Source organism: Diaphorina citri, unplaced genomic scaffold, assembly GCF_000475195.1.
Source record: "Diaphorina citri unplaced genomic scaffold, Diaci psyllid genome assembly version 1.1 scaffold884, whole genome shotgun sequence".
Classification (NCBI taxonomy): domain Eukaryota; kingdom Metazoa; phylum Arthropoda; class Insecta; order Hemiptera; family Psyllidae; genus Diaphorina; species Diaphorina citri.
The window spans coordinates 7,679-22,091 of record NW_007378316.1 but is presented as its reverse complement, the minus strand read 5'-3'; the positions used below and the strand labels follow the sequence as shown (position 1 = coordinate 22,091).

Below are 14,413 nucleotides of genomic sequence, written 5' to 3'. Positions count from 1 at the left end.
TGGAAGCTCTCTGCCCTCTGTGAGGGAAAACTGAAAAATATTAAAAATCTTGTCTAGATGAAAATTTTCTCGTAATTCCGGCAGAGTTCTTCGTTTGACTAAAATGATTTTACATCATAAAAAACATCTCCTAACACAATAAAGTCGAAACGCTTCCAAATATGCTAATTTCCCCCGTACCCTTTTTTGCCGTCTTTCCTTCAGAAAACTTCTAATTCTTCTTTCTCAAGTGTATGTTTCAGACAAACTTTCTTCATTTTGTTGTACAATGTTTTCCTTATATTGTTTTTTTTTTCTCTCTAAAACAAGTGAAAACTCCCGAAATGAATTTAAAATTTTCACAACCCACATTTTCTTAGAGACGAGAAGGGGGAATCAGTGTCTGAATGGCTACAAAAAAAGAGGGAAGAAAGAAATGAAAAAGATATTTCTGAGATTCGATACTTTTATATCGAGCTTTAACGATTTTCTAATCGATTCTTCTGTTTTGACTTGAATTGACTGTAACAATAGATTATTTTACTTAGCAAAGATGGGGACAACGTCTCGATCTTTCTGTGAATCGAATTGAATGCACATCGTATCATCAACCCAAATCGTTTATTTATTGCAACCTTATTTGCTCATGTATGACTTGAGGTTCAGATTAGGTACCTACTTGATGAGCGTTGAAGTTTTTTTTTTCCCAGGACGATAGAAACGTTATTTCCTAGTCCATTTTACCTATAGTGCCAGATCAATCTGATTGGCAATGAATCATCAACCCAAATCGTTTATTTATTGCAACATTATTTGCTCATGTATGACTTGAGGGTCAGATTATGGTACGTATTCCTAGAGGCAGGTTTTTTGCGCCGTACGCGACGTGATACGCTGAGCGTTTTACGTCGCCCACTCCTTCATACGAATCTAGTGCAACTGTTTTCCTAAAGAGCGCATCACGTCAGCATGGAACGTGTTACGCCGGCGCAACATGGCCGACCGCGTTTGGAGGGGTGTATCACGTTGTGAGTCGAGTGATTCAGTCTCATCAGCGAATAAAGTGAAGCAAGATGTCGAGATTTTCTCCGGACGAGGACGATATTTATTGATAGGTCTTCTCGGATTAAAGTTCCGCCCATTATATTCAATTCTAATATAATTCCTTTCTCTTCCACTGTTAAAAACTTGGGTCTTACTTTCGATTCGAATCTTTCTTGGAATGCACAAGGCACAAGTCATCAATGTTGGGAAAAAAGTCTTTAGAAAATTTCATTCTTTAAATCGTTTAAAAAGGTTTTTGCCTTTGAAGACGAAAAAACTCTTATGTACCTCTCTTATTTTCCCAACAATTGAGTACTTACGGTGGTATAGTGTTTAGCAATATTAGTGGCACTCTTTTGAGTAAACTTCAAACTGGACGACACCGAAGCGAATACAATAGTCCGTCCACTATACCTTTTATTATTAGTAATAATAAAGGAAGGACGGACTAAAAATAGCAAAATTTCACTCAGAGGCCCTCTTTCAGTTAACCATCATTGGCCTGTGGCAGCAAGTATGGACGTCCAAAGCGGAATTTGTTTGGTTGAATCTAAAAAAAGGACTTTCTTCTTCGCCTTCTCCCATGTTCAGATGGGGTCGGCGTTTGTCGTCGGCCTCTCAATCAACTTTAGAGTGATCGCTTTGAGCCCAACCGGTTTTGGCTAAACAAAATTTTCCGAGTGAATTTTTTCATTAGGAAATTTGGACTAGTCTACTCCCTGTTTATAGTTCCCTAGCTAGTCGCTGACTCTCCGTTTATAGTCCCTTGGCCAGACTTGAATCTAAAAAAAGTCACATAGTAAAATACGGCTTCTTTCCCCAAGTCCTCGACCACCAAGTCCTCTGGTACAATATGACATTGTTTTACAACATCGACAGTAGGTTCATATACGTACTAATATCTACAGAAAAGTAAAAGAATAGAAAACGAGAACACTAGGTATGTACAATTGTACATTGTACAATAAATTCTTATAGCACAGAATACTTTAATGGGACTTTTTAGTCTTAGCTGACAGTGTAAAAACTAAAGTACCTATTTTTATTTTTTAAATAAAGAAGTTAAAAAAGGTGGTAGTAACATTTCTCTTACGATCCTTGAATAAACCTCAAATGACAAGCAAATGAAAAAATAGTCGCATCTGTTGGGAATTTAACCCAAGAGCTCCAGAGTTCTAGTCTCGTAGGATACACGCGAGCACTCGGCCACAGAAATTGCAATATGATGTTGTTGGTTGTTGTTGTTGTTGTTGTAGCGGCTTCAGCTGTAGCCGAATGGTGATGGTAGAATAGAAAAAGTAGATATTTTTTTTTCTGCCATACACCGGGGTGATGGTTTCTAGCAATGTTTAATTGGCACTCAACCAGAGAACTTGTGCTTCTTCTTTAAAGTAGAGAAACTGCCAGCAGCTGGACTTGTTAGGCTTTGCATTGCATTGCAATATGATCAATAACATCACTGATTTTTCACCTCCTGTGGAATTCTTCAATTTATGTATTGAGACATTGATTTTTTTTTCTTGAAACTTCGTAAAATCGGCCCTACTTGTTGTTGTTGTTGTTGTTGTAGCGACGTTCCCCATCAGACTTTTTGTACCTCTTCATCCTCTCTGATTGGTAGGTCCAAAAACTCAGCGACTGCTTTTGGGTGTAACCACAGGTCAGCGGTGGTCAGGACCATCTCGACACCCCCACAACCAGAGATCAATCGCACATACCGAATTTCAGTGGAAAAAAAATGCACTTCTACTGAGTTCCACTCCGTCCAGTGCATAGAATCATGGAACTCTTCAATTTTTGTATTGGGCCATGGGCCATTTTCTTGAAACTCCGTAGAATCACCATCGCCCCTCCTGATTTTCAGTGGAAAAAACGTACCTCTACTGAGTTCCACTACGTTCAGAGCATAGAATCACCCCCATTCAATTCAGCCTGACCATTACTAAGACTGGTATTGGCTGTATTTTGTACTAGTTTGTTATGTATAAAGATTCTACTCATGGCCTCTTTCCTATTCAATCGGGTAAGATGATACTCGATGTTGTCCGTGTTCAAATAATCAACCTGGGGACAACTTATGATTGTGCGAATGATACGCTCAAATTCTGACTCGAACTTGTCCATGTTCGGATGACCTGAAAACGACAAACGAACTTTCCTATTCAATCGGGTCAGATGATACTCGATGTTGTCCGTGTTCAAATAATCAACCTGGGGACAACTTATGATTGTGCGAATGATGCGCTCAAATTCTGACTCGAACTTGTCCATGTTCGGATGACCTGAAAACGACAAACGAAGTAAATTAAATTGTGTATGACATGAAGGATGCTGAGTTCAAGAATACATTGAAGAAAGACCTACTATGGACTGAAGCCGGAAAACTGGTGAAGAAAGAAATTATGCAAAGCTCCTCTGTATATTGCGTCAAAATGACCTCTTCTTCCTCGTCATCTTCCAATAATTTCTCTGATTATCAACAACGCGCACAATTTTCTTTTCCTCCCGGAATCCATCGTTGAACTGGCAGCTGCGTCGACGAACCACGCTGTCCTTGGAAGACACTTTTGCGCCGCGTAATACGAATCACGCTTCTGCCGACGCAATAGTCAATTTCGGTTCTGCGCTGCGCAAAATACCTGCCGCTAGGAAAACGTACCTAAAAGGTACGGTTTCCTAGCGACGTGTTTTTTTGCGCAGCGCGGAACCGAACACGTCGGCAGGAGCGTGAAATATATTGCGCTGCACCCACAGAAACCCATGTATTAAAACATCTCCCTTATCATGAAAGAGTTGAGAGACAGACTCTTCACTTCTTGGTATTTTTTCATCAAACAAGCTGGGTCCGTCCCTCCGGGAATTTTTTATTCGATCGTGGTTAAAGAATACCTATGTACCTACCTAATTTGTTTAATATTCAGTTTATTATCATTCTTGATTTGACTAAAATGTTCCTGAAAAGTATTTACATATACTTATAGGAACACGATGAGATAAAATTAAATTGACTATAAAGTAGTACAAGCATTACTTTAGGGCTTACTCTAGGGGCGCGTAGGAATATGGGGGCTCATTATAGGGGCGCGTAGTAATGTGGGGGCTCATTATAGGGGCGCGTAGTAATGTGGGGGCTCATTATAGGGGCGCGTAGGAATGTGGGGGCTCATTATAGGGGCGCGTAGGAATGTGGGAACTCATTATAGGGGGCGTGAAGGAATGTGGGGGCTCATTATAGGGGCGCGTAGTAATGTAAGGGCTCATTATAGCGACGCGTAGTAATGTGGGGGCTCATTATAGGGGCGCGTAGGAATGTGGGGGAAAATATTAGGGGTACATTTTAATTAAACTGATTATAAAGTGGTACAAGCATTACTTTAACGGATGGGTGTAAGTCTACCATTTATATGTAATTTTTCATGTTCTGTTCGATATATGTATTGTTTTATCAACAAATGGAAAAATTAAATAAATAGCATGGACTTACATTTTGATAGGAGAGTATCTACAATGGAGTTCCACATGGAGGAGAGGTGATTGTTCATGTCGGAAATCTTGGGCAGGAAAGTGACAAGTTCATCCACCTGAGAAATAGAGAAATTGGTCCAAAGTTAAAAATGTAAGGAATTTAGCGATGTTGAGTTATACAAATTAATGGAAAGAGCGTGCTGAGATCTATGTTTCTAAAAAGAAAAAAAAAACAACGAAAGAAATCTTGAAATCCATCAAACTACACAAAGAATTTTGGAAATGTTGTTCAGTTTTGTGAGGTGCTGATGAAACCTTTATTTGATTCCCAAAACTGCAAAAATGAACTTGGTGATTTTTTTGAAATGGAGGCCATTTGCAGGAAAAGAAAGTTGATGGCGATTTTACTACAAGAAATCATGGACGATGACCAGGAAGAAGAGATATTGCCAAATTCGTGATGTCCAGAAAAGATGTGAGTGGTGTTTTCAAAAATCGAGTAAATGAAGGAATGTTCAACTCTTTGATCAAGAGCCATCTCCATGACGAAGAAGAAAAGTTCGGGATTATTTTAGATTGACCCGCGAAAGGTTCTCCTTTGTTTTGAACCTCATTGAAGATGATTTAACAACTTCCTCATACAACAGAGTGAAGGAACCAATAACAGCAGCCGAAAAACTCGCTTTAACGCTAAGGTAAGCAAAACAATTTTTATTATTATTTCTTATATAGGTAGGTACATTTACATCAGATGAAGGTTTAGAATGTAAATACAGTAGTCATCCTAGGTAAGCAAAACATTTTTATTATTATTTCTTATATACATTTACATCAGATGAATATTTCTCAATGTAAATCCTCATTTGGAACGGCTTGTGTAAAGTCTTGATAAACTATGTCATAGTTGGTGCGGGAAACTTCTGGGTGAGATGAATGAGGAGTGTTCCAGGGTGAAGATGATGTTGAAGAGGAGTACAACGACTGGTTTTCGTTGTACTGAATGTTTGTTAATCCTGTGGTAGGGGGTAAAGGCGGTTCCTGGTTCAATAGTTCCATGGCTGTGACAAAATTGAAGACGTTTGCTTTTGTCTTGGTGGCAAGGTCTGTTGGTAATTTTTTCACAGTCGCTGCCATTGTTTTGAAAAACAAGTCAATTTCATGATCTTTTTCTTGAGGTAGTGGCTGTCGAGCAAGCTCTTCAGGACCCCGTTTTAAGTGCACCTTGTCCTCCTTCCTTTCTTGCAAGTATTTTGGGACAGCACCCCTTTCTTTTATGGTTTTTGATGCTGGGGTTTTGAAAGCAAGACCCCGACTATGTGGGGATGGTGGGGAAGTTTCAGTTTGGGATAATGGATGAAATGCTGAATGCTCGGATGCTTGTATGGGTGGGTCATCCTCGTCAATATCTTCTTCTTCCTCAATGCCTGTGTGCTCAGAAGGAGCTGATTCTTCATTGCTGGTTTGAGTGTGAATGTTTGTATAGCTGTTCCTTTCTTTTTCTACAGTATTCAAAAATTGTAGCTTTTCCCAATACACAGCTCTTTTCTTCTTGGCAGCTTTTCCTGTACTCCTTTTCTCTTCTTTTTTTCCCCTATTGTAGTGATCCCTGATAGATTTCCATCGTTTCTTGCACTCGCCTCCTGCAACACACAAAACGTTTTTCACGGGAATAAAAATATCAGAATTTTAAAAATAAATTTAAAAGATTTCATTTTTGATTGGATTTTTTTTTATTGGATAGGCTCTGTTGGTCATTAAGATCCCCCCAATTGAGCCGTGTATATTTTTAAAAATAAAGAAAGTCGTGTAATGTTCACACTAGATTTTTTACTTTCTATTACTACAGTATAGCGGAGCTATACTAGTAATGAAAGTATTGCAATCGGTCCAAATTTTCAAAATCGGAAAATGGTTGGAAATATCCGTTTTGGGATCCCCTGATGTCAAAAAAGTGATTTTTAGCCCATGGTCTGTACGTACGTATGTATGTATGTAATGTAATGTAATGTAATGTATGTATGTATGTATGTATGTACGTATGTATGTATGTACGTTGTACGTACGTACTACGATCTCAAGAGGAAGGCAGAAGACAGGGAAACATGGCGTACTGCAGCAAACCAGCCTAATGGCTGTTAACCAATGATGATGACTTGGTGTTCACCGAAAAATTCTCGACCCGAAGGTGCTGGGTTTGAATCCCGACCGAGACGTATTTTTTCTGGCCGTCCTACTCTTTTTTATCAAGGCAGGAGACAGGCTTACCATATTATAGGACATCATCTGGTTCAATATTTCGTTGATCAGTGTCGTCTCCTTCACCTGGTAATGCACGATTAGTTTGAATGCCAGCCGAGTACAGTAAGTATTGGATCTGGATAGCAGATACTGGATCAGATCTCCTTTACTCCACGACTGGAACTCTTCCATGGTATACGAGAAACCCAGGTTTTCCAACTCCATCACGAAATGAAGATCTTCCAGGTAATATCTGACGAGGAAAAGGAATATTCAATGATAAGAAAAATGTATTTACTCCCGAACTCCCGAAAGCGAATAACATTCCTCATCAGATCAACAAGAACTAATTGCGGCACAAAACTAGCTCTGACAGTGTTTCACTCTCACTTTATGAGTATTCTCAGATATGGTCTGCAGTTCTTCAAACATTAGATAACGAATTGTTCAAACAAAAAAAAAGCTCTAGCAGCAGCACTAGGTCTATCAAACATAATTCCAACTTACTACGCGATTTATAACCTGGAATTAATATGCTGCACAATTCACAAAATGAAACACACAACGCGCGCATTTTAATGAATGCACATCGTATCATCAACCCAAATCGTTTATTTATTGCAACCTTATTTGCTCATGTATGACTTGAGGTTCAGATTAGGTACCTATTTGATGAGCGTTGAAGTTTTTTTTCCAGGACGATCGGACTTAGAAAAATTTTCAAAAAAAAAATCAATTTTTTTCATACTTTATATGATTCCTTATCACACGGGGAGTATTTAAGATAAGAAATATTTGGTCGAAAATTGGCCGCCGTAGGCGGTCGATTATGGACTTGGAAAATTTTTCAAAAAAAGTTCAATTTTTGGACACTTTTTAATGATCCCTCATTACACGGGGAGTATTTTAAGATAGGAAATTTTCGACCAAAAATCGGCCGCCGTAGGCGGCTCAGGCTCGGGACTTTTTTCAAATACGTATTCCGCAAATGTAATAGAAAGTCGTGTGATGTTCACACCAGATTTTTTAAATTGATTTCAGGTTTCTGGCTACAGGACAATCGTTTAGATCACTGGCTTTTGGTTACCGTATCTCCCACTCTACTATAAGCACTTTCATGCCTAAGGTGTTGGCAGCACTTCAGAAAAAGCTTGTGCCACTTTTCTTGCCTCCTCCTGACCAGATAGACTGGGAACAGAAAAGCGACGAGTTTTGGAAACGTTGGCGTTTTCCCAATTGTATAGCTGCCATTGATGGTAAACATGTAAGAATTGTGGCACCAGCTAAATCAGGAAGTCTACATTTCAACTATAAAGGATATTTTTCAGTGGTGCTTCTCGCAATGGTCGATGCCAATTGCAAGTTTGTCATTGTTGATGTGGGTTCGTATGGAAAGGAGGGCGATGCTGGGATTTTCAATAAGTCGAAAATGAGAGAGTTGGTGAAAAATGGAACTATATTTCCACCTCCGAAAAACCTCCCGCAATCTGATACGCCCCGGGCGGGAATCGAACCCGCGGCCTAGCGCTTACAAGGCAGAGGCACTACCAACTAAGCTAACTAGGCTGGCTCAACAAGCACTGAAACAGGTTACATAATTAGGTAATCAATAATACAATTGGAAATAAAAATTATAGACAAAACACTTACCTTCCTTGTTCAGTACTTTTCCAGCTTTTTTCCAGGTCAGGTCTTTCTTCAGAGTATTCTTGAAGTGAAAACACCTTGGGAAAAAAAAAAAAAAAAAAAAAAAAACAAACAAGTTATTTGAACATGTCGGGACGCAAACCACTACGGTGCTCACGCGATGTGTGCTGAACTTAACAAGTTGTCGGGAAGCAGGTTGAATATGTTGGTTGTCAATACAATGGGGTGAAATGACAAGCAGGGTCCAAACGCTAGACTAAAATCTGGCGACATAAAATACACATAGGTACTACCTATTGTCTACAGGACACGGAAGGTGAGTAAATAAGTAAGTAAGTACAGAAAGGTTAAAAAAATATATGGGGTTTTTGTTTTACCTCAAAACGATCCACCGGTATCCATGGAACAGTTTCAGTAACAGAAAGTTCATTTCACTTCTAACCTAATCGAATGCCAGCGCAAAAATGCTTTGGCCACCACATATTTCCTGCGTTTCTATTAACTTTGTCGGGGCTTGAATAAATCATAGGCCCGAATAAATGATAGGCTATCAACGCTATCATATTTCGGAGAGAAAACTGAAATGCCATAGGTCAACATAACATTATTGTGTATGTGTATTGTTAAATTATAAAACCTCCCGTAATCTGATACCGTACTACCTCATGTAATAGTTGGTTACGAGGCTTTCAGATTAAGTGAGTGAGCATATGATGAAGCCATATTCCAGACCACAAATGTTGAAAGATGAGAAAAAAAGAACGTTCAACTACTGCCTCAGCAAAGCAAGAAGAACGTCTGAAAATGCTTTTGGAATCATGGCCGCCATTTTTAGAATTTTTTATTCTCCAATAAATTTGAAGATTGAAACTGTTGACTCGGTCATTGTTGTGTGCTGTTGTTTGCACAACATGCTGAGGGATGATTTTTTTTATCAAAAAATCGTTTGAACATAGATAGAACTACAAACGAGGATTTCCCAACCAATAACTTGATTAATCTAGCGGGCACAGGAGGTTTTACTGAAGCAGAAGGATTCACAGTGAGAAGCCAATTCACAGAATATTTCAACAAGCACTGAAACAGGTTACATAATTAGGTAATCAATAATACAATTGGAAATAAAAATTATAGACAAAACACTTACCTTCCTTGTTCAGTACTTTTCCAGCTTCTTTCCAGGTCAGGTCTTTCTTCAGAGTATTCTTGAATTCTTGCGCTGCGTGAAAGTGTTTTCCAACAAAACGTTTTCGCCCGACGTAGTTGTTCATTTTTACATGGTTTTTAGTTTTTGTGAGACAGTTCAGAGAAATGGAGGCCATTTGCAGGAAAAGAAAGTTGATGGCGATTTTACTACAAGAGTATTCTTGAATTCTGGGTCTTTCAAATCATATAAAATTTTATGTTGCATAACAAAATCAATTAGACGATCGTCTTCGTCGGAAGAAAACCTTGCCGGAGGGGATTTAGCGAAATTTCCAGTCATTTTCACAAGCCTCAAACAAAAAAGTACAAACAAAAATGTGACTTCGATCAAAACAAACGAAAATCACGCAGCGTACAACGAAACTGACTCCCTCTGAACGCAGTCGGATCTACTGCGTCGACGTAACACGTTCCAAGCCGGCGCAATGCGCTCACTAGGAAAACAGTCTCACCTAATTACTCACACCCATATTTATGAACAAAATGCTGGCTCTTAAGTTCGTGCTAAGCATAGTCTCAAGGCATTTGATTGGTCATTTTTGACTTGAGACATTTTTGACTTGAGAACGATCATTCTTGTTCATAAATACGAGTGTCAGAAGAGGTGCCCGACGTGAAACGCTCAGCGTATCACGTCAACCACGACGCAAAAAACACGTCGCTAGGAAACCGTACCTTAAAATAAACATACAAATTTTACGCGGGCTCTGAACGCTCTGCCTCGGGCGAAATTTTTTATTAGCTGGAGCGTAAAATGAAATTTTTTAACGGGAGAGAAGCGCTCTGGCCGCGAAAAATTGTGTTCAAAAATCTATGTACTCTCGCCTATTGAAGAAAAAAATTCGATATACTCTCAACCATTACCGGTCGCTTTTTGCCTCTCGGCAGCGATCCGCGGGCCCGAGAAACGTCGAGCGCCCTCAAGGAAACGGCTAAATAAATCAGTAAAATCTATAATTATTTATTTTACTTAAAAACGGCAGATAGTATAATTAAATAATTAATTATATATTTAAATAATTAATTATTCGTATTTGTTTTAATTACTTCAAAATAGCACATAATTTAACAAAATAATATAATTAATTATACAATTAAATAATTAATTATTTGTATTTAATATGATTGAAAACAGTAGTTAATAAAGAGAAATAATTATTTCATTAAATAATTTATTATTTATAATTATTTTGCCTAAAAACGATAAATAAAATTAAATAATTATTTAATCCGTTACCTATTTAATCAAATAGGTAATTGATTAATTATAATAGCAAAAATAAATTTTACGCGGGCAAGAACGCTCTACTCGGGCGAAAAAATTTTATTGGCTGGAGCGTAAAATGAATTTTTTTTTTTTTAACAGAAGAAAATTAGAAACGGAAGCGCTCTGGCCGCGAAACATTGTGTTCAAAACGCTATGTACTCTCAATTATATAATATGTAAATCATAAGTCACGAATTTCGGTACTATATGAAGACAGTGGTCTCCGAGAGCATGGAAGAAGTCAGTAATGCAAAAAATTGCAAATCTAAAATAAAATAAAGAATTAAAGTACAAGAGAATCACACTCCTTCACTCCGTTAACTTCCATTTGATGGAGAGAGAGAAATTGTTTCAAAACTTACTTCAGATCCCCTCTCCCTGTCATTTGTACGAGAGAATCGTAGCTCTTAATAGCAAATAGACATTGTAGAGCTCTCAGTCGTACGCTGGTAGGTTGAGAGTCGGTGTCGGGAAATGCACGGGATAAGAGGAACGAAGCGAACTCATTGTCTCGTTGAAGAATGTAACATGCTCTGAAACAAATGAAACGTACAATTCGCATGAGATTTCACAAAGTTACCGAGTCTTCCATCAAGATATAAGTGTACACTTTTTGAAGAAATGCACTACTGATGGGAGAAAAGTTCGATTTTTATGAATCGTTCTGAACAGGAACATACTACGATGAAAGATTCGAGAGGTTTTTTTTATATTAATTTTTGGCTAAATCCCCTTTAGGGGTGTTCATTTCTATCGAAAGTCACAACTTTGGGTCGGGGTTGTGTTTTTTAATTCTCTTTTTTATTATTGTTTTTTAACTTTCACGCAGCGCAATATATTTCACGCTCCTGCCGACGTGTTCGGTTCCGCGCTGCGCAGAAAACACGTCGCTAGGAAACCGTACCTTTAATAAAAAGTACAAACAAAAATGTGACTTCGATCAAAACAAACGTAAATCACGCAGCGTACAACGCTGAACGCAGTCGGATCTACTGCATCGACGTAACACGTTCTGAGCCAGCGCAATGCGCTCACTAGGAAAACAGTCTCACCAAGGTGCCCGACGTGAAACGCTCAGCGTATCACGTCAACCACGACGCAAAAAACACGTCGCTAGGAAACCGTACCTCTTTTTTTTAGGACGATTATTTCGTAGGTAGTCCATTTTACCTATAGTGCCAGATCAATGTGATTAGAAATGAACCATCAAACCAAATTGTTTATTTATTGCAACCTTATTTGCTCATGTAGGTATGACTTGAGGTTCAGATTAGGTACCTACTTGATGAGCGTTTAAGTTTTTTTTCAGGACGATAGAAACGTTATTTCGTAGTCCATTTTACCTATAGTGTCAGATCAATGTGATTGGCAATGAATCATCAACCCAAATTATATATTTATTTTTCTTCAGGACGATAGAAACGTTCTTTGCTCATGTATGACTTGAGCTCTGAGACTTGTTCTCAGTTCTGTTTCCTTTGCTGTGCAGTAAGCGTTGAATTTTTTTTTTTTTTTTTTTTTTTTTTTTTTTTTTTTCAGGACGATAGAAACGTTATTTCGTAGTCCATTTTATCTATAGTGCGTCCAGAATGCAGATCAATGTGATAATATTTTTTTAATTATTCTTATTCTTCTTTTATTCTTTATAATTCTTATAATTCTTCTTATTCTATTATATATAATTCTTATGCTTAAATCTTATTTACTTATTCTTTTATAATTCCTTATTCTTGTTCTTATTATTTATTCCATTGAAATCTTTGCACTCGAAATCTGAGTTTTCATGTCGATGGTGAGGATTCGAACCCGGGACCATCAGCATGGCACTCCGAGAGCTATACATATGCACCAACGCAGCGCCAAGGTCACAGTGAAAAAATAGTGCCATATAAATGGCACGCCATATAAATGGCACGCCATATAAGCAGGCGTTTATAAGTACTGACTATGCAATAGTCAATAGACAATGCATTATGCATGCAATATGCAGTTTGCATACTTTCTAGGTACCTATTGCATTTTTTTTTTTTTTTTTTTTTTTTTTTTTTTTTTTTTAGAGGGGTTTTTTTCGATGAGTTTCACGATTTGACGATTTTTCTTCTAGTTTATTTCTTCAACCATCAAAGGTAACTCTCGAGCTTTTTTGGTCTATCGAAATGAATCCTAACCTGTCAGAATGTCGTCCGTACATGTATTGGTAAAGACCAGAATCTGATTTCTGTTTTAGATCTTCTGCTAAAGATCAGAAAAGGCCTATTAGTTTAACTTTTGGTTTAAGCAGTCTGATTCGTTGGTTTCAAACTGTTTACCCAGTCAGAGAGTGGAACCCCGATTTGACGGGTCTAAAACGAATCGAAGGTATCTTATTAAGTACTTAGACTAGCTAAATTATAGGTACCTATATTCAACTTATTGTTTTACTACCTACAAACTATCGTATAAGAGAGTAGGTAGTAGGAACTTCTCCTATTTATTTTAGTGTTAACCCAGACAGCTTTATGCTAGCTTAGATGTTGTTCCTGCAAAGGTCCGCCATTTCTCTGATCTGTCTCACAAAAAGTAAAAATGAACAACTACGTCGGCCGAAAACGTTTTGTTGGAAAACACTTTCACGCAGCGCAATATATTTCACGCTCCTGCCGACGTGTTCGGTTCCGCGCTGCGCAGAAAACACGTCGCTAGGAAACCGTACCTTTACTCAGAAGAGGTGCCCGACGTGAAACGCTCAGCGTATCACGTCAACCACGACGCAAAAAACACGTCGGCAGGAGCGTGAAATATATTGCGCTGCGTGAAAGTGTTTTCCAACAAAATGTTTTCGCCCGACGTAGTTGTTCATTTTTAGTTTTTGTGAGACAGTTCAGAGAAATGGAGGCCATTTGCAGGAAAAGAAAGTTGATGGCGAATTTACTACAAGAGTATTCTTGAATTCCGGGTTTTTCAAATCATATAAAATTTTATGTTGCATAACAAAATCAATTAGACGATCGTCTTCGTCGGAAGAAAACCTTGTCGGAGAGGATTTAGCGAAATTTCCAGTCATTTTCACAAGCCTCAAACACAAAAGTTAAGGTACGGTTTCCTAGCGACGTGTTTTTTGCGTCGTGGTTGACGTGATACGCTGAGCATTTCACGTCGGGCACCTCTTCTGAGTAATTAGGTGAGACTGTTTTCCTAGTGAGCGCATTGCGCCGGCTCAGAACGTGTTACGTCGACGCAGTAGATCCGACTGCGTTCAGAGGGAGTCAGTTTCGTTGTACGCTGCGTGATTTTCGTTTGTTTTGATCGAAGTCACATTTTTGTTTGTACTTTTTATTAACTTTTGTGTTTGAGGCTTGTGAAAATGACTGGAAATTTCGCTAAATCCCCTCCGGCAAGGTTTTCTTCCGACGAAGACGATATCGTCTTATTTATTATGATCTTATCTGTTATGGCAAACATTAAAATTATTACTACACTGATTTGAAAAAGACCAGAATTCAAGAAATACTCTTGTAGTAAAATCGTCATCAACTTTCTTTTCGCTCAGCAAATGGCCTTCATTTTTTCTCTGAACTGTCTTCAAAA

At 38.3% G+C, this 14,413-nt stretch overlaps 2 protein-coding genes across 6 annotated transcripts; both read right to left on the bottom strand.

Annotated features, from left to right (window-relative positions):
* Positions 1-2,015: 2,015 nt before the first annotated feature.
* Positions 2,016-11,604, bottom strand: LOC103512789. Its single transcript, XM_026826178.1, has 5 exons — positions 11,209-11,604; positions 6,754-6,979; positions 4,508-4,604; positions 3,194-3,305; positions 2,016-3,046 (listed from the first exon to the last, which is right to left on the bottom strand). Exons 1-5 carry the CDS (start codon positions 11,406-11,408, stop codon positions 2,923-2,925), a joined length of 759 nt encoding a protein of 252 aa, XP_026681979.1. The 5' UTR covers positions 11,409-11,604; the 3' UTR covers positions 2,016-2,922.
* Positions 5,167-11,178, bottom strand: LOC108252819 (transcription factor Adf-1). 5 transcript variants are annotated; one of them, XM_026826174.1, is made up of 4 exons: positions 11,139-11,178; positions 9,749-9,869; positions 8,377-8,443; positions 5,167-6,128 (listed from the first exon to the last, which is right to left on the bottom strand). In XM_026826174.1, exons 2-4 carry the CDS (start codon positions 9,857-9,859, stop codon positions 5,335-5,337), a joined length of 972 nt encoding a protein of 323 aa, XP_026681975.1. In that variant the 5' UTR covers positions 9,860-9,869; positions 11,139-11,178; the 3' UTR covers positions 5,167-5,334. The 5 variants fall into 5 exon arrangements, with proteins under 5 accessions (XP_026681975.1, XP_017301048.1, XP_026681978.1 ...); XM_017445559.2 differs by lacking the exon at positions 8,377-8,443 and adding an exon at positions 9,521-9,588 and having other exon boundaries at positions 9,750-9,869; XM_026826177.1 differs by lacking the exons at positions 8,377-8,443; positions 11,139-11,178 and adding exons at positions 9,521-9,570; positions 11,051-11,103 and having other exon boundaries at positions 9,732-9,869.
* Positions 11,605-14,413: the final 2,809 nt, after the last annotated feature.